The following is a 20,527-nucleotide window of genomic DNA, read 5'->3' as shown; positions in this document are numbered from 1 at the left end:
ATTGCATATGAACAGGAACAATTACACCAAATAAAATATTATTCTGCTGTGTATAGACATATGAAGGTTATGAAGTCTATTTGTGTAACAATCTGTGTTGTTGGGAATTTGACTGCCTTTGTTTCATTACACTTACTCCTTAAAATGTGCCACAGAAATTTGCATTAGACAGTGTCTGACATCTAAAGTGTGCTAGACAGGAAATGCATGCCTATCAAGAGGTTTTTATACATATAAAATTTCTTTATAAGCATACATTTCCCGTCCATCTCACTATTGATATATATATTTTCATATAGCATGCATATAATGTGTGATATTACTTAACAAGAAAACATTTAAAACTATAATCACATTGTTTATTAAAAGTTGAACAGGTCTGAATGGCCCAATTTACTATATCAGAATTATAATTGCAATTTTGACAAAGCCAACAGCCAATATATAAGGACAACTTAAAACATGACTTTAGACATCAGCATTATATTTCATAACTAAGGTTACTGCTGATTCGAAAAAAACAACTTAGAACAACAACAGAGCTCAAAGAGATGGCCAATACCTGAAAAATATTGATTTACTGGGAGAAGAAAAATAATAGAATCTTCAAACACATCTATTAACAACCATATATTTTTATTCTCGGAAGTGCTTGAGCAAATTAAGATGGTGATCAAGCATCAAAGTTCTCACAGTTCCTTTGCATCAAATTCCCAAAATAGATTCATCCCAAAGCTTTTCTTCTTCTGTTCTCGTATCAACTTCCTTCTTTTTTTTCTGCTTTTTATGTTTTTGTTTTACTTCCTCTTTTTCTTGATAAAGGTCCTTTTTTTCCTTTTTATGTTTTAATTTATCTTCTCCACCCAGTACAAGCTCCTCTTTATCCCTTTGCTCTGGTTTTTGCTTTGACTGATCTTTACCTTGTTCCAATCCTGGCCCTTCGTGGCTTTTCTCTAATTTGTAGCTCGGATGCTCACTATCTCTTTTAGATTGAGTCTCCTTGTTTCTTTTCTCCCTTCTGTGTTTCTTCTTCCTCTCATTCTTGACTTTTTTGTACGAACCAGTACTGTCGTCGGAGGTCATGCGTTTACAATCATCAGCAGACTCTATGCTGGATGGATTTTGACTTTTTTCTGGATGGGCTGGCATTAGTGAAGGTGGTTTTTCCATATAGCACTCTATATGCAAGTCACTGTTTTGGATGCACCCGTCCCTCAGATGGTCATTCTGCAACAGGGGCCAATGTGGTACTTCAGCTTCCATATCCATTGGGAAAACCTGCTCATCTGGGAAGCCACTTGGATTGGCTGCAGACATGCATTGTCTGAATTCCAATGGGTATTCAGGAGAGTGGGGAGGGCTGCTTGAAGGGAAGTCCTCAGTCTCCTCTTCTTCAGGATTGCCCTCAAATTTTCTAAAGGACACCTTCGGCACAAGGCCTCTTGCTTTCTGAACTTTAATGAAGTCGTCGAGTTCATCCTGGAATGAGTCATATATCTTTGACTTTGTATTCTTTACCAGATTAACCACTTTATTTTCCCTGTAAATAAAAAAAAAATGATTAGCTCATACTTTTAGCAAATCCCATTCATTCTTTTGATAATTTGTTTCAGTAAAGGACATGTTAGATTACATAGTGCTCCCAGATTAAAAGCTGATCATTTCACTGTATCTACGAAGCAACATACAGAACTGATGGGCAGGAATCACAGAAACTTTACGGCACAGAAAGAGGCCACTTGGCCCATCATGTCAGCCCTGGCCAAAAAACGATCCACCAGCCTAATCCCACTTTCTAGCATTTGGTCCGTAGCCCTGCAGGTTACGGCAATTCAAGTGCATATCCAGATACCTTTTAAATGAGTTGAGGACTTCTGCCTCTACTAGCCTTACAGGCAGTGAGTTCCCGACCCCTACCACCCTCTGGGTGAAAAACCTTTCCTCATTTCCCCTCTACCAATCACTTTAAGTCTATGCCCCCTCGTCACTGACCTCACTGCTATGGTAAATAGGCTGTTCCCATCCACTCTGTCCAGGCCCCTCACAATTTTGTACATCTCAATCAACTCTCCCCTCAGCCTCCTCTGTTTCAAGGAGAACAACCCCAGCCTAGCCAATCTTTCTTCATAGTTACATTTTTCCAGTCCTGGCAACATCCTCATAAATCTCCTCTGTATCTTCTCTTGTGCAATACATCCTTTCTGTAATGAGGTGACCAGAACTGCACAAGGTACTCAAGCTGTGGCCTAACTAATGATTTATACAATTCCAACATAATCTCCCTGCTCTTATATCATCTGTTCAGCTAACCAAGGAAAATATTCCATATGCCTTCCAAACCACCTTATCCTGCTACCTTCTGGGGTCTGTGGACGCTCACTCCAAAGTCGCTCATTTCCTCGACACCTCTCAGTATTTTCCCATTAATTGTGTATTCCTTTGCCTTGTTTGACCTCTCCAAATGCAACACCTCACACTTCTCAGAGTTGAATTCCATTTGCCACTTTTCTGCCCGCCTGACCAGTCCATTGATCTTCCTGCAGTTTACAGCTATCCTTCTCACTATCTACCACATGGCCAATTTTTGTGTTGTCTGCAAACCTCTTGATCATGCCCCCGACATTTACATCCAAATTGTCAATATATACCACAAAAAACAGGGGACCTATTGCTGAGACCTGCGGAACACCACTGGAAACGGCCCTCCGGTTGCAAAAACACCTGTCAACAATTACCCTTTGTTTCCTGCCATTGAACCAATTTTATATCCAGCTTGCTACATTTCCCTGGATCCCATGGGCTTTTTTTTTAAACCAGTCTGCCATGTGGGACCTTGCTAAAATCCATGTAGACCACATCAACTGCACTACCCTCATCTAACTTCCTTGTTACTTCTTCAAAAAATTCAATCAAGTTAATCAGACACAATTGTCCTTTAACAAATCCATGTAGACTATCCTTGATTAATCCATGTCCTTTTAAGTGACAATTTATCCTGTCTCTCAGAACTGATGCTAATAATTTGCCCACTACTGAGTATGACTGACTGGCCTGTAATTGTACGGTCTATCCCTCCCTCCCTTTTTAAACAAAGGTACAACGTTAGCAGTTCTCCAATCCTCTGGCACCACACCTGTATCCAGTGAGGACTGGAAAATGATGATCAGAGCATCCACTATTTCCTCCCTGGCTTCTTTTAACAGCATGGGGTACATTTCATCCATTTTCAAGGATGCTAATCCCATTAATACTTCCTCTCTCCCTATGTTTATCACATCCAATATTGCACACTCCTCCTTAACTACAATATTTACATTGTCCCCCTCTTTTGTGAAGACAGATGCAAAGTATTCATTAAGAACAATACCAACATCTTCTGCCCCTACACATAGGTTACCTTTTTGGTCTTTTATGGGCCCTACTCTCTCCTTAGTTATCCTCTTACTCTGAATGTATTGATAAAACATCTTTGGGTTCATCTTGATTTTGCTTGCCAATATTCTTTCATGCCCTCTCTTTGCTTTCCTAATTTCCTTTTTAATTTCACCCTTCCACTTTCTATACTCCTCTCGGCTTTCTGTAATATCGTGTTCTCCTTTTCTGCCTTATCTTACCCTGTAAGGAAATGATGATCTGATCCATCAAGACGGCCCCACACACAAATGTGGTCTCTGAAGTGTCATCATTAGACACTCCTACCCACCAGTAGCCCTGCAATCTTTTGGCAGAGGAAATAAACTGGACCTAAAAAAACCAAATCCAATTAGGGAAAAAAAATCTGGAAGTAAGTACTTTTCTGCATGCATGTATGAAAAATATGCCAACATGCCTAAAGCAATGCAATTGTTGGAAAATTTTGCTAAACAATGAAAAAATATAATTTGATTTGAATGCCCCAAACAGGACACCAGAAAAACTCAAAGTTCCACGGAATATTTCACATCTCAGCTTAATGTCCCATCTGAAAGACGGTGTCTCTGACAGTGCTGCACTCCTTCAGTCTTGATTAAATGCTCAAATATCTAGAGTGGCGTTTGAAGCTACGATCAGCTGACTTAGAGGCAAGAGTCCAACCACTGAACCAAGACTGACAGTACACGACAGATGTAATGGAGAAGCGAGATGATTTGCTGGAGAAGTTAGCCAGGTGACACCAACGCTTAATATGATGGAAGACTGGCATCTACCTGGCAACGTGGAAAATTGCCCAAGTATGTCCTGTACATAAAAAGCAGGCCAAATCCATCCCAGCCAATTACCACCGTATCAGTCTACTCTCGATCATTAGCAAAGTGATGGAAGGTGACGCGACAGTGCCATCAAGGGGCACTTTCTCAACAATAACCTGCTCACTGACGCTCATTTGGGTTCAGCAAGGGCCACGCAGCTCCTGACCTCATGACAGCCTTTTTCCAAGCATGGACAGAAGAGATGAACTCAAGAGGTGAGGTGAGAGTGACTATCCTTGACATCAAGGCAGCATTTGACCGAGTATGGCTTCAAGGAGCCCTAGCAAAACTGGGAGTCAATGGAAATCGGGGGGAAAACTTTCTGCTGGTCATACCTAGCAAAAATGAAGATGGTTATGGTTGTGGTTGTTGGAGGTTAATCATCTCAGTGCCAGGACATCACTGCAGGAGTTCCTCAGAGTAATGTCCTGGGCTCAACCATCTTCAGCTGCTTCATCAGTGACCTTCCTTCCATTCTAATATCAGAATGGGAATGTTCGCTGACGATTGCACAATGTTCAGCACCATTCACGACTCCTCAGATACTGAAGCAGCCTGTGTTCAGATGAGCAAGACCTGGACAACATCCAAGCTTGGGCTGATAAGTGGCAAATAACATTCGCGCCACATAAGTGCCAGGCAATGATCATCTCAAACAAGAGAGAATCTAACCATCTCCCCTTAATGTTCAATGGCATTACTATTGCTGAATCCCCCACTATCAACATCCTGGGCATTACCATTGACAAGAAACTGAACCGGACCAGCCACATAAATACTGTGACTACAAGAGCAGGTCAGAGGCTGGGAATTTTGAGGAGAGGAACTCACCTCCTGACTTATCAATGCCTGTCCACCAACTGCAAGGCACAAGTCAGGAGTGTGATGGAATACTCTCCACTTGCCTGGATGGGTGCAGCTCCAACAACACTCAAGAAGCTCGACACTGTCCAGTACAAAGCAGCCACTTGATTGGCACCCCATCCACCACCTTCAACATTCACTCCTTTCACCACCGACGCACAGTGGCAGCAGTGTGTACCATCTACAAGATGCACTGCAGCAAAGCACCAAGGCTCCTTCGACAGCACCTTCCAAACCTGCGACCTCTATCAACCAGAAGGACAAGGGCAGCAGATGCATGGAACACCACCATCTGTAAGTTCCCCTCCAAGCCACACATCATCCTGACTTGGAACTATATCACCATTCCTTCACTGTTGCTGGGTCAAAATCCTGGAACTCCCTTCCTAACAGCACTGTAGGTGCATCTACACCCCAAGGACTGCAGCGATTCAAGAAAGCAGCTCACCACCACCTTCTCGAGGGCAATTAGGGGTGGGCAATAAATGCTGACCTAGCCAGCGACGCCCATTTCCCATGACCCAATAAAAAATGTTGCCATCTTAAATTCCTGCTTGTTGTTAAGTTGCTACTTTGGAAAAAAGCTACATGAATTTCCCCAATGGAATGGCTCTGTCCAAAAGTAATGCAGGCTATACAATTCAACATACTGAATTTAGTTCATCTTGAAGTGATGCAAATCAAAATGAGTGTGAATTGTGCAATGTTATATACAAGTGAACTAAAAAAAAAAGATTGATTTAGATAAGAGTTAATCATCCACAAAAGACAGACAGCACAAACTAAAAATCAAAAGACAAAGAACATTGTTGCATGAAGACGTATTCTCTGGCTCATTAACACCAAGCCTTCAAGCTACATGACATTGTCATTCAATCCCAATCATTAAGGTTACAAGTGTTTTTGTATCAGTGGCTTTGGCTGAATAAAATATAAAGCTCTTACTTCAGGTGATGTTTGTATCCTTGCAGGTGACAATGGTACTGATCAATGGAATTAAGTGTTACATTGCAGATAGCACACGGATAGCCACCTCTTCCTACTACAAAACATAGATTGAATTATTTTTCCAATCAATTAACAAAATCTGTGCAAAATTAAGATTGCTCCAGTTTACTTATTTTCAAACATACAAATGTTTAGAGGCTAAATATGTAAATGATAATCTATACAGTTCCTATAACTTCTAAATGCTTACACTATTGGTGTCTACTGCATATTGGACACTATAGAGGAGTCAGGAGTGTGTACTGAATATCCTTGATTCTCCAGATTAAATTTTGTAGAGTTCTCTACAACCACGCTCATGATTATTGTTACACAACTGGTCTATGTGTGCCTTGGAGTTGCTACATTGACCAACACTCAAGAAACTTGATACCATCCAGTTGCTTGATCAAGATCCCTGCCACTGGGCTCAATATTCTTTCCCTCCTTCACTGGCTGCAGTATGTACTATCTACACTGAAAAAAATCATTGAGTTTACTTTAACAGCATCTCCCAGCCCTGTAATCTCACCACCAAGAAGGACAAGAGCCATGTGAACACCATCACCTCCCAAGTTGCACGTGACGTGGTTTGGACATGTATCATCACTCCTTTATTGTCACTGGGGTGAAAATCTTGAAATTCCCAACTTCACCCTAATGTGAGACTATCATCACAAAAGCTGCAGTGATTCATGAAGAAAGCCCCCCTAACACACTCTCAGGGCAATGAGGGATAGGAACAGGAGCAGGCCATTGAACCCCTCAAGCATTCAATGAGATCATGGCTGATCTGTATCCCAACTCTAACTACCCACCTTGGCTCCATATCCTTTAATACCCTTGGCTAGCAAAAATCCATCAATTGCAGATTTAAAATTATTAATTGAGCTACTGCTTTTAAGTGGGAGAGTTCCACATTTTTAACACCCTTGAAGAAGTGTTTCCTATAAAACATTGATTACCATTAAGACTCCAAGTAATTCAAATTATTTAGTAACTTGTATTATGGCTACAGTGACAATTTTTGAGAGAGCTAAGTAGAACACTTTTCATAAGAAATACATCCTACATCCTTTACAAGCAAAGTGACCCATGTACAATTTGTACACATTTATGCAAGAGACTCCAAAGTCAGGGAAAGGCACTCATGTGAGTTTTGGCAAGTGTGGGATAATTACTCTGGATTAGCTAAATTATCATATTTCCCTTTCCCAAGGGAGCCAGCAGCCAGAAGCACATATCCTCACTTTGAAAGCAAATCATTAAATGTAGGGAACAAACATGAAGGGAGATATAATCCAATATGACGAGTCTGATAATGGGAGATTGAAACTGAGTCAATACTGCCTGATGTACCCAAAGCCAAAGTACTTCCTTAGATCAAATTATTAAAAAGATCTGGAACACATCTCTGGTAACTACAGATCTGCAACAGGAAAAGTAGTGAGGCCTTTTGTGCAGAAACAAATTAAATACCGAAATAGCAAACAAAGGCACATCCCATGAAAGAATAAAAAATACTAACTTACGAACATAGGAACATAGAAAATAAGAGGAGTAGGCGATTTAGCCCCTCGAGTCTGCCCCACCATTCAACTAGATCATGGCTGATCTTCTATCTCAATGTCATTTTCCCGCACTATCCCCATATTCCTTGATATCTTTAACATTTACAAATCCATCGATCTCTGTCTTGAATTTACTCAATGACTGAGCCTCCACAGCCCTCTGGAGTAGAGATTTCCAAAGATTCACCAAACTATGAGTGAAGAAATTCCTCCTCATTTCAGTCCCCTAAAAGGCCTACCTCTTATTCTGCGACTGTGTCCTCTGGTTCTAGGCCTCCCAGCCAGGGGGAGTTTGTACGATGGTATACAAAGATCCAAATTTTAAGGCAGAAAATGTCATATAGTTGCAAATAAATGCTGAGAGACATCAGCAGATCCAAAGAATCCTTAAGATGATGCCAACATATCAAAGCATTGCACATGTGAGTATTGTGCCCAAATCTGGTACTTTTATTTCAGATATTGAGGCAGTGCCAAACGGCCAGAGACTGGGAAAGGGTCAGAGACTGGGAAAGAATAATAGTCATAACGGCACAGAAGGAGGCTATTCAGCCTATCAAGTCCATTCTGACTCTCTGTAGAGCAATCCAATCAGTCCCAACCCCTGGCTCTATCCGTATAGCCCTGCAAGTTTATTTTCCTCAAGTGTTCATCCAATTTCCTTTTGAAATCATTGATTGCGTCCACTTCCACTATCCTCATAGGCAGCGAGTTTCAGATCATTACCACTCACTGTGTAAAAATGTTCTTTCTGACATTCCCCCTGCATCTCTAGCCCAAAACCTTAAATCTGTGTCCCCTAGTCTTATACCATCAGCTAATTGGAATAGTTTTTCTCTGTCTACCTTATCCAAACCTGTCAGAATCTTGTACACCTCAATCAAATCTCCCCTCAATCTCCTTTTCTCCAAGGAGAACACCACCAGCTTCTTCAACCTAACATTGTAGCTAACATCCCTCATCCCTGGAACCATTCTGGTAGATTTCCTCTGTACCCTCTCAAGCACCCTCAAATCCTTCCTAAACTGTGGTGACCAGAACTGGACGTAATACTCTAGTTATGACCTATAGACGTTCAGCATAACTTCCCTGCTTTTGTACTCAATACCCTATTTATGAAGCCCAAGTTCCCATATGCCTTGCTCTCAATATGTCCTGCCACCTTCAAAGATCAATGCTCATGAACCTTCAGGTCCCTCTGTCTCTGTACACTCTTCAGAGCTGTACCATTTAGTCTATATTGCTTCTCCCTATATTAAATTCCACCTGTCACTTGTTTGCACATTCCACTAGCTTATCTACGTCCTGTTGCAATGTTTTTCATTGTGCTTTTACACAAGGTTACCTTTACATTTAGTCCTTGGTCGTTTCCATAAAAATTGCACAAGTGTGCAAATTTGGGATCTACAGATTTACCATGAGATATTAGGACATGTTTGGTTTGCTTTTTCCTGCATTTCCCAGATCCTTTATAATCATAAGAATTTGATTTCGAGTTAATGAACCCAGTAAATACAACCACATTCAGGGAAAGTACTGTCTGTTGTACCCGCACCCTCCCTATCTTTTCAAATGCGCTGATAATAATTACTCACCATTCTTTTCAGAAGCATCTGTGTCCTTCCCCATTTCCTCCATTAGGTGTCTCCTTACATCATTTTTCTTGTGCTTCTTGCCATTATAATGTTGCTGGGCCATTAGTGGGTTGTTAAAGGAGGCACTACAGAGTTTGCAGAACTTGTTGGGATCTTCCAGGTCCAAAGCTGTGGAGACTGCTGAGGAAGCTTCCTGAGTGACCTCTTGCTTGCCCTTTTCCAGTTGCTCACACTGCACAGAACTCTTCTCCTCTGAAGGTGTACTTGCCACATTCGTGGACATTGTGATAGAACACAGCACTGAAATTCAAAGTTATGGTTGCAATGATTCAAGACAGCTATCAAATCTTCTGCTTCACACTACTGCTTTTGAAAAAATAAACAGTGTACAGATCCTACTGGTGGAAAGGCCATATTACATTTTTAATGCTGAGCTGCCTAACAAATTACACTTATAATCAGTGCAGAATTCATGGCCCAAGTTTGGGGTCATAAAAATTCAAAGGTACAATTTATACACCATTTGATCATTTTTCAGGTTTTCAGTCTAAAAAGTAAACCAATAGTAATTCTCAAACATTTCATGCCAATGTTTAGCTAATTAGTACTAGATTACAGTAATTTACCCAATTTAACCCTTAAATTTTTTTTTTACGAATAAAAACAGATCCACTTATCAACATAAACATAATTACATCTTCCAAAGCTATTTACATTACAGAAGTTATGCAACTAGCGTATGAGGGAGAATTCAGGTCACCTCGCCAAGAAGCACTCAGTTCTCAACAAGTATTAATGTGGGTAATTACAAGCCTGTTAATTTAACATCTGTGGTAGGGAAACTTTAGAACCTTCAATTAAAGGGTGAAATTACTAAATACTTAATGACAAGAAAATCTTTATAAGCAGCCAACACTGATTTCAGAAAGGAAAGATTTAGATTTAGATTTAGAGATACAGCACTAAAACAGGCCCTTCAGCCCACTGAGTCTGTGCCGACCATTAACCACCCATTTTTTATACTAATCCTACACTAATCCCATATTCCTACCACATCCTCACCTGTCCCTATATTCCCCTACCACCTACCTATACTAGGGGCAATTTATAATGGCCAATTTACCTATCAACCTGCAAGTCTTGTGGCTGTGGGAGGAAACCGGAGCACCCGGAGGAAACCCACGCAGACACAGGGAGAACTTGCAAACTCCACACAGGCAGTACCCAGAATTGAACCCGGGTCTCTGGAGCTGTGAGGCTGCGGTGCTAACCACTGTGCCACTGTGCCGCCCTAAAGGTAAGGTAAGGGGACCAAAACTGCACATAGTATTCCAAGTGTGGTCTAACCAATTGAAACAAGACTTCATTACTCCTGTACTCAAATCCTCTTGTGATAAAGGCTAACATACCATTAGCCTTCTTAATTGCTTGCTGCACCTGCATGTTAGCTTTCAGTGACTTATTGGCGAGGCCACCCAGGTCCCTTTGTACATCTACACTTTCTAATCTCTTATCATTTAAGAAATACTCTGCACATCTTTTCCTCTTACCAAAATGGATAACCTCACATTTTTCCATATTATATTCCATTTGCCACATTCTTGCCCACTCACTAAGTCGGTCCAAATCCAGTTGAAGCCGCTTTGCATCTTCACAGCAGCAGCAGAATAGTATTCAACCACAATATGTAACCTCATGGCCTGGCATATCCCTCACTCTACCATTGCAATCAAGCTAGGGGACCGACCTTGGTTCAATGAGGAGTGTAGGAGAGCATGCCAGGAGCAGCACCAAGTATATGTATAAATGAGGTGCCAAACTGGTGAAGTTATAATACAGGACTACATGCTTGCTAAATAGCAGAAGCAGCATGCTGTAAACAAAGCTAAGCGATCGCACAACTAATGGATCAGATCCAAGCTCTCAAGTACTGCCACATCCAGTCGTAAATAGAGTCATAGCGAGATACAGCACTGAAACAGGTCCTTCGGCCCACCTAGTCTGTGCCGACCATCAACCACCCATTTATACTAATCCTACATTAATCCTATATTCCCTACCACATCCCCACAGTTCTCCTACCACCTACCCACACTAGGGGAAATTTACAATGGCCAATTTACCTATCAACCTGCAAGTCTTTGGCTGTAGCAGGAAACCGGAGCTGCCGGCAGAAACTGGAGCTGTGAGGCTGCGGTGCTAACCACTGCGCCACCCATGACAGTGGAAAATTGAATAGCTAATGTAAGGAGGAGGCTCCATGAATAACCCCATCCTCAATAATGGCAGAGCCCATTATGTAAGTGCAAAAGACAAGCCTGAAGCGTTTGCAGTCACGTTCAGCCAGAAGTGCCGAGCGGATGTTCCACCTTGGCCTACGCCTGAGGTTCTCCCCATCACGGAAGCTGAAGTTCAGCCAATCTGATTCACTCTATGTGATATCAAGTAACAGCTGAGCGCACTGGGTACAGCAAGGGCTACGGGCCCCGACAACATCCCAGCAGCAGTGTTGTAGACTTTGTGCAAGGCATGACTCCAACCAGTGAAGAGTTTTTCCCCTTATTCCCACTGACTTCAATTCTGCTAGGGCTTCTTGATGCCATACTCAGTCAAATGCCGCCTTGATGTCAAGGGCAGTGACTCTCACCTCATCTCTGGAATTCAGCTCTTTTGCCAGTGTCTGGACCAAGGCTGTAATGGCTTGATTTGCACTCCACCCACCATCTTAACTCCCTCCATCACAGGGGCACCATGTCTGCAGGGTGTACCACCTCATTGACAGAAGCATAGAAATTTACAGCACAGAAGGCCAATCCTGTCTGTGCCTTCCGACAAGTAGCCATCCAGCCTAATCCCATTTTCCAGCTCTTTGTCCATGGCCTTGTAGATTACTGTTCTTCAAGTGCATATTGAAGTACTTTTTAAATGTTGTGAGGGTTTCTGCCTTGACCATCCTTTCAGGCAGTGAGTTCTAGATCCCCATTGCAATCTGGGTGAAAAAAGTTCCCCCAAATTGCCTCTAAACCTTCTACCTCTCACCCTAAATCTATACCCTCCTAGTCAGGGACCCCTCAATCAAGGGGAATAGGGCCTTCCAATCCACTCTATCAAGACCTTTCAGAATTCTATACACGTCAATTAGGTCTCCCCTCAGCCTCCTCTGTTCCAAAGAAAAGAACTGCAATCCATCCAATCATTCCACATAGCTAAAATTCTCCAGACCAAGCAACATCTCATAAATTGCCTCTGTATCCTCGAGTGCAATCACATCTTTCCTATAATAAAAGCAAAATACTGCGGATGCTGGAAATCTGAAATAAAAACAAGAAATGCTGGAAATACTCAACAGGTCTGGCAGCATCTGTGGAGAGAGAAGCTGCCAGACCAGCTGAGTATTTCCAGCATTTCTTGTTTTTATTTCACATCTTTCCTATAGTGTGGTGGCCAGAACTGCACACAGAGCTGCGGCCTAACTAGTGCTTTATACAGTTCCAGCACAACCTCCCAGCTCTTATATTCTATGCCTTTTTTTCATTCATTCATGGGATGTGGGCGCCGCAGGCTAGGCTAACATTTATTGTCCATCCCTAATTGCGCTTGAGAAGATGATGGTGAGCTGCCTTCTTGAACCATTGCAGTCCAGGTGGGTTGGTACACCCACAGTGCTGTAAGGAAGGGAGTTCCAGGATTTTGACCCAGCGACAGTGAAGGAATGGCGATATAGTTCCAAGTCAAGATGGTGTGTGGCTTGGAGGGGAACTTGCAGGTGGTGGTGTTCCCATGCATCTGCTGCCCTTGTCCTTCTAGGTGGTGGAGGTCATGGGTTTGGGAGGTGCTGTCTAAGGAGCCTTGGTGCATTGCTGCAGTGCATCTTGTAGATGGTACACACTGCTACAACTATGCGTCAGTGGTGGAGGGAGTGAATGTTTGGGGATGGGATGCCAATCAAGCGGGCTGCTTTGTCCTGGATGGTGTCAAGCGTCTTGAGTGTTGTTGGAGCTGCACCCATCCAGGCAAGTGGAGAGTATTCCATCACATTCCTGACATGCCTTGTAGATGGTGGACAGGCTTTGGGGAGTCAGGAGGTGAGTTACCCGACTCAGGATTCCGAGCCTTTGACCTGCTGTTGTAGCCACGGTATTTATATGGCTACTCCAGTTCAGTTTCTGGTAAATGGTAACCCCCAAGATGTTGATAGTGGGGGTTCAGCGATTGCAATGCCATTGAATGTCAAGTGGAGATGGTTAGATTCTCTCTTGCTGGAGATGGTCATTGCCTGGCAATTCTGTGGCCCGAATATTACTTGCCACTTATCAGCCCAAGCCTGGATATTGTCCAGGTCTTGCTGCATTTCTACACGGACTGCTTCAGTATCTGAGGAGTCACGAATGGTGCTGAACATTGTGCAATCATCAGCGAACAACCCCACTTCTGACCTTATGATTGAAGGTAGGTCATTGATGAAGCAGCTGAAGATGGTTGGGCCTAGGCGACTGCCTTGAGGAACTCCTGCAGTGATGTCCTGGAGATGAGATGATTGACCTCCAACAACCACAACCATCTTCCTTTGTGCTAGGTATGACTCCAACCAGCGGAGAGTTTTCCCCCGATTTCCATTGACTCCAGTTTTTCTAGGGCTCCTTGATGCCGCACGCGGTCAAATGCTGCCTTGCAGTCAAATGCAGTCACTCTCACCTCACCTCTTCTCGAGTTCAGCTCTTTTGTCCATGTTTGAACCAAGGTTGTAATGAGGTCAGGAGCTGAGTGGCCCTGGCGAAACCCAAACTGAGCATCACTGAGCAGGTTATTACTAAGCAAGTGCCGCTTGATAGCACTGTCAGCGACACGTTCCATCACTTTACTGATGATTGAGATTAGACTGATGGGCGGTAATTGGCCGGGTTGGACTTGTCCTGCTTTTTGTGTACAAGAAATACCTGGGTAATTTTCCACATTGCAGGGTAGATGCCAGTGTTGTAGCTGTACTGGAACAGCTTGGCTGTGGGTGCAGCTAGCTCTGGAGCACATGTCTTCAGTACTATTGCCGGAATGTTGTCAGGGCCCATAGCGTTTGCTGTATCCAGTGCCTTCAGTCGTTTCTTGATATCATGCGTAGTGAATCGAATTGGCTGAAGTCTGGCATCTGTGAAGCTGGGGACTTCAGGAGGAGGCCGAGATGGATCATCAACTCAGCACTTCTGGCTGAAGATTGCTGCAAATGCTTCAGCCTTATCTTTTGCACTGAGGTGCTGGGCACCCCCATCATTGAGGATGGGGATATTTGTGGAGCCACCTCCTCCAGTTAGTTGTTTAATTGTCCACCACCATTCACGACTGGATGTGGCAGGACTGCAGAGCTTAGATCTGATCCGTTGGTTATGGGATCGCTTAGCTCTGTCTAATGCACCCTGCTTACGCAATTTGGCACGCAGGTAGTCCAGGGTTGTAGCTTCACCAGGTTGACACCTCATTTTGAGGCATGCCTGGTGCTACGCCCGGCATGCCCTCCTGCACTCTTCATTGAACCAGGGTCGGTCTCCCGGCTTGATGGTAATGGTAGAGTGGGGGATATGCCAAGCCATGAGGTTACAGATTGTGATTGATGATGCCTTGGCTAATCAAGGGAAGTATCCCATATGCCTTCTTGACCATCTCATCTACTTGTCCAGCCACCTTCAGGGATCTGTGGACATGCACTGCTAGATCCCTCTGTTCCTCTATACTTCTCAGTATCTAACCATTTACTGTGTATTCCCTTGCCTGTTTGCCTTCCTCAAATACATTATTTCAAACGTCTCCGGATTGAACTCCATTTGCCACTGCACCAGCCACCTAACTAGTCCAGTGTCATCATTTTGCAATCTATATATTTCTTCTTCATTATCAAACATATGGCCAATTTTTGTATCGGCTGCAAACTTCTTATTCATACCCACTACATTCAAGTCCAAATCATTGATATATACCACAAAAGGCAAGGGAGCTAGCTCTGAGCCCTGCGGAACCCCACTGGAACCTGCCTTCCAGTCACAAAAACACCCATCGACCATTAGTTTTTGCTTCCTGCCTGAGCCAATTTTGAATCCAAATTGCCACTTTGCCTTGGATCCCATGGACTTTTGCTTTTGTGACCAGTCTGCCATGTGGGACCTTATCAAAAGCCTTGCTAAAATCTATCAAGACTACATCAAATGCACTACCCTCATCGACCCTCTTTGTTACCTCCTCAAAAAATTCAATCATGTCAGTCAGACATAACCTTCCCTTAACAAATACTGTCTGCCTTTCATTAATCCGTGCCTTTCTAAATGAAGATTTATCCTGTCACTCAGAATTTCCCCACCATTGAGGTTAGGCTGACTAGCCTGTAACTAGCCAGTCTATCTCTTTCTTCCTTTTTAAACAACAGAACTATGTTAGCTGTCCTCCAATCCTCTGGCACCACATGTGTAGCCAGAAGGGACTGGAAAATGATGGTCAGAACCTCCACTATTTCTTCTCTTGCCTCACTTAACAGCCTAGGGTGTATTTTGTCTGGGCCTGGGGATTTATCCACTTTCAAAGATGTCAAACCCCTTAATACTTTCTCACTGTTAATTTCATTTGCTATTTTTACAAGATGCACCATAGTATCTCTCAAATATGCAACCTCTTTCACCTAGAAGAAAAAGAACAGCAAGGGCACAGAAATGCCACCACCTGCAAATTCTCCTCCAAGTCACACACTTGGAAATATATCGCCGATCCTTCATTATCGCAGGACCAAAATCCTGGAACACCCTCCCCTAACAGAACTGTGGGTGTACCTTCACCATACGGACTACAGCACTTCAAGAAGGCAACTCCCCACTGCTTTCTCAAGGGTAATCAGGGATGGGCAACAACATCCCAGTATTAGCTGTAAATCAGGAAATGGAAGGGAGGAAGGAACTCAAGAAAATTACAATCACCAGAGAAGTGGTATTGAGCAAACTGTTGGAGCTGTGGGCTGACAAGTCCTCGGGTCCCGATGGACTTCATCCTAGGGTCTTAAAAGAAGTGGCTAGTGAGATAGTTGATCAGTTGGTTTTAATTTTCCTAAATTCCCTATATTCGGGGAAGGTTCCATTAGATTGGAAAATAGCCAATGTAACTCCATTATTCGAAATGGGAGGGAGACAGAAAGCAGGAAACTACAGGCCAGTTAGCTTAACATCTGTCATAGGGAAAATGTTAGAAGCTATTATTCAAGACATTATAGCAGGTCACTTAGAAAAATTCAAGGTTATCAGGCAGACTCAACATGCTTTTGTGAAAGGGAAATCATGTTTAACCAATTTACTGGAGTTCTCTGAAGAAGTAACATATGCTGTGGATAAAGGGGAACTGGTGGATGTCTTGTACTTAGATTTCCAGAAGGCATTTGATAAGGTGCCACATCAAAGGCTATTGCAAAAAATAAAAGCGTATGGTGTAGGGGGTAACATATTGGCATGCGTAGGAGATTGGCTAACTAACAGGCAACAGAGAGTAGGAATAAATGGTTAATTTTCTGGTTCGCAAGATGTAATGAGTGGTGTACCACAGGGATCTGTGCTGGGCCTCAACTTTTTACAATTTATATAAATGACTTGGATGAAGGGGTCGAAGGAATGTTTGCTAAATTTGCTGATGACACAATGATAGGTAGGAAAGTAAGTTGTGAAGAAGACATAAGGAGGCTACAAAAGGGATATAGATAGATTAAGTGAGTGAGCAAAGATCTGGCAAATGGAGTATAATGTGGGAAAATGTGAAATTGTCCATTTTGGCAGGAAGAATAAAAAAAGAAGCATATTATCTAAATGGTGAGAGATTGCAAAGCTCTGAGATGCAGAGGGGTCTGGGTGTCCTAGTGCATGAATCGCAAAAGGTTAGTATGCAGCTACGGCACCTAATTAGGAAATCTAATAAAATGTTATTGTTTATTGCGAGGGGAATTGAATACAAAAGTAGGGAGTTTATGCTTCAGTTATACAGGGCATTGATGAGACCACATCTGGAGTACTGTGTACAGTATTGGTCTCCTTATTTAAGAAAGGATGCAAATGTGTTGGAAGCAGTTCAGAGAATGTTTACTGGACTAATACCTGGAATGGGTGGGTTGTCTTATGAGGAAAGGTTGGACAGGCTAAGCTTGTATTCACTGGAGGTTAGAGGAGTCAGATCCTGAGGGGTTTTGACAGGGTGGATGTGGAAAGGATGTTTCTTCTTGTGGGAGAATCTAGAACTAGCAGTCACTGTTTAAAAATAAGGGGTCACCCATTTAAGACAGAGGTGAGGTGACATTCTTTCAGAGGTTTGAGAGTCTTTGGAACTCTTCTTCAAAAGGCGATGGAAGCAGAGCCTTTGAATATTTTGATGGCAAAGGTAGATAGATTCTTAACAAGGGGGTGAAAGGTTATCGCGGGTCAGTGGGAATGTGGAGTTGAGGTTACAATCAGATCAGTTGAAGGGTGGAGCAGGCTTGAGGGGCCGAGTGGCCTATTCCTGCTCCTAATTTATATGTTCATATGATGGCTTTGCCTGCAACGCCCCAACATCCTGTGAATGAATAAAAAAAATCCAGTTGTGTTGGAAAGCTCCAACCTGCTCACTTCCAGGTTTTATCGAAACGAGACAAGGGGCAGGCAGCACAGCCACTTTGGGAGCCTTGTTTTTGTTTCATTCAGTCTTGGGATGTGAGCATCACTGGCCAGCAGTTATTGTCCATCCCTAATTGCCCTTGAAGGTGCTGGTGGTGGTGACTTGAGAGGTTAACTCTGTTTCTCTCTCCACAGATGCTGCCAGACCTGCTGAGTATTTCCGGCACTTTCTGTAGAAATACTCATAACAGCTGTTCTACTTTACACAGGCAGAAGGTTTTCAGTTGAAAATAAATTTGTTTTACTAAGTTTGTTCGAGGCTTTGTAACCCAAGCTATACTACCAAAGTGTTCTATACAGTGGCTAATATAGTGCAGAAACCTCTTTCAGATAATTGGATAATATCTTTTTGTGAAAGGAGCTGAGGAATTGTATGCAAAAAAGAGCAAGTTATAGGTCTGCATGTGTCTCATTAATCAGACTGGAGCCTGGATCAGACAGCTGAAGTCAGCCCCAATGGTTTGAACTGGTATTTTTGTACCACACTGTACAACTTCGACTGAGGCCAGAAAATACTCTGACAAAAATCGGACATCAAGCACAACACAGGAAATGGATTCTACAACAGCATGAGCTTAGTCTTACCAGTCTGTGGCTGTGTGATACACGGCTGCTCTCCAGCCAGCTGTTTAAGCCGCTTCGCATGGATCTTGCCTTGATAATGGGATTGAGCAACTATGGGGGAGGTGAAAACCATATTACACAGGGTGCAAAATTTATTCTTGTCCACCTCTCCTGTTCCGGCATCCTGCAACCAAGCATCAGGTACAATCTCAGTCCATCATCTGTAAATATACCAGTTGCCCAATAAAAATCTATTATTTGTCCTTTAAAGAAACAAAGATCAGATGTGGCCCACAGACTGCAGTTTCAACACCCTACTGTAGAGGAATCTACAGCTTTTTAATAAAGAAAGACAATAAAGAACAGGCCATCCTAGACTGGGTATTGTGTAATGAGAAAGGATTAGTTAACAATCTTGTTGTGCGGGGTTCCCTTGGGGTAACAGCGACCTTAACATGATAGAATTCTTTATTACGATGGAGAGTGAGAGAGTTGATTCCGAGACTAGCGTCCTGAATCTAAATAAAGGAAACTATGAAGGTATGAGGCACGAGTTGGCTATGATAGATTGGGGAATGTTACTTAAATGGTTGACAGTGGATAGGCAATGGCTAGCATTTAAAGAGTGCATGGATGAATTACAACAATTGTTCATTCCTGTCTGGCGCAAAAATAAAACAGGAAGGGTGAATCAACCGTGGCTTACAAAAGAAATTAGGGTAGTATTAGATCCAAGGAGGAGAAATATAAAATGGCCAGAACAAGCAGCAAACCTGAGGATTGGGAGCAGTTTAGAATTCAGCAAAGGAGGACAAAGGGATTAATTAAGAAGGGGAAAATAGAGTACGAGAGTAAGCTTGCAGAGAACATAAAAACTGACTGTAAAAGCTTCTACAATATGTGAAGAGAAAAAGATTAGTGAAAAGAAATGTGGGTTCCTTACTGTCAGAAACGGGGGAATTTATAATGGGGAACAAAGAAATGGCAGACCAATCAAATACATACTTTGGTTCTGTCTTCACAAAGGAGGACACAAATTACCTCCCAGAAATGTTGGGGAACATAGGGTCTAGTGAGAAGGAGGAACTGTATGAAATCAGTATTAGTAGGGAAATGGTGTTAGGGAAATTGATGGGATTGAAGGCCGATAAATCCCCAGGGCCTGATAATCTACATCCCAGAGTACTTAAGGAAGTGGCCCTTGAAATAGTAGATGTATTGCCGGTCATTTTTCAAAATTCTATAGACTCTGGAACAGTTCCAATGGATTGGAGGGTAGCTAATGTAACCCCACTATTTAAAAAAGGAGGCAGAGAGAAAACAGGGAATTATAGACCGGTTAGCCTGACATCAGTAAAATGCTAGAGTCCATTATAAAAAATGTAATAGCAGAGCACTTGGAAAACAATGACATGATTGGACAAAGTCGACATGGATTTACAAAAGGGAAATCACGCTTGACAAATCTACTGGCATTTTTTGAGGATGTAACTAGTAGAATAGAAAGGGGAGAACCACTGGTTGTGGTGTATTTGGACTTTGAGAAGGTTTTCGATAAGGCCCACATAAGAGATTTGAATGTCAAATTAAAGCACATGGGATTGGGAGTAAGGTATTGACATGGATACAGAACTGGTTGGCAGACAGGAAACAAAGAGGAGGAATAAATGGGTCTTTTTCCGAGTGGCAGGTAGTGACTAGTGGGGTACTGCAGGGATCAGTGCTAGGACCCTAGCTATTCACAATATATATTGATGATATGGATGAGGGAATTAAACGTAATATATCCAAGTTTGCAGATGACACAAAGCTAGGTGAGCTGTGAGGGGGATGCAGAGAAGCTCCAGTGTGATTTGGACAGGTTGAGTGCGTGGGCAAATACATGACAGATGCAGTATAATGTGGATAAATGTGAGGTTATCCACTTTAGTGGCAAAAACAGAAAGGCGGATTATCTGAATGCCGATAGATTGGGAAAGGGAGAGGCGCAGCGAGACCTGGGTGTCCTTGTGTACCAGTCGCTGAAAGTAAGCATGTAGGTGCAGCAGGCAGTT

At 42.7% G+C, this 20,527-nt stretch overlaps 1 protein-coding gene across 7 annotated transcripts in view; it reads right to left on the bottom strand.

Annotated features, from left to right (window-relative positions):
- Window positions 1-362: 362 nt before the first annotated feature.
- Window positions 363-20,527, bottom strand: part of LOC137368807 (zinc finger matrin-type protein 1-like) — a 233,908-nt gene continuing 213,743 nt past the window's right edge. For all 7 annotated transcript variants that reach the window (XM_068029041.1, XM_068029033.1, XM_068029027.1 and 4 more), the window contains 4 exons: window positions 18,495-18,657; window positions 9,247-9,546; window positions 6,039-6,135; window positions 363-1,540 (listed from right to left, as the gene is read on the bottom strand). In XM_068029041.1, the coding sequence (XP_067885142.1) occupies window positions 706-1,540; window positions 6,039-6,135; window positions 9,247-9,546; window positions 18,495-18,657 (1,395 nt within the window). In that variant the 3' untranslated portion in view covers window positions 363-705. The remainder of the gene's footprint in view (window positions 1,541-6,038; window positions 6,136-9,246; window positions 9,547-18,494; window positions 18,658-20,527) is intronic.

This window comes from Heterodontus francisci, chromosome 1 (genome assembly GCF_036365525.1).
Source record: "Heterodontus francisci isolate sHetFra1 chromosome 1, sHetFra1.hap1, whole genome shotgun sequence".
In the NCBI taxonomy this organism is placed as follows: Eukaryota; Metazoa; Chordata; class Chondrichthyes; order Heterodontiformes; family Heterodontidae; genus Heterodontus; species Heterodontus francisci.
This window is presented reverse-complemented; position numbering and strand designations above follow the sequence as displayed.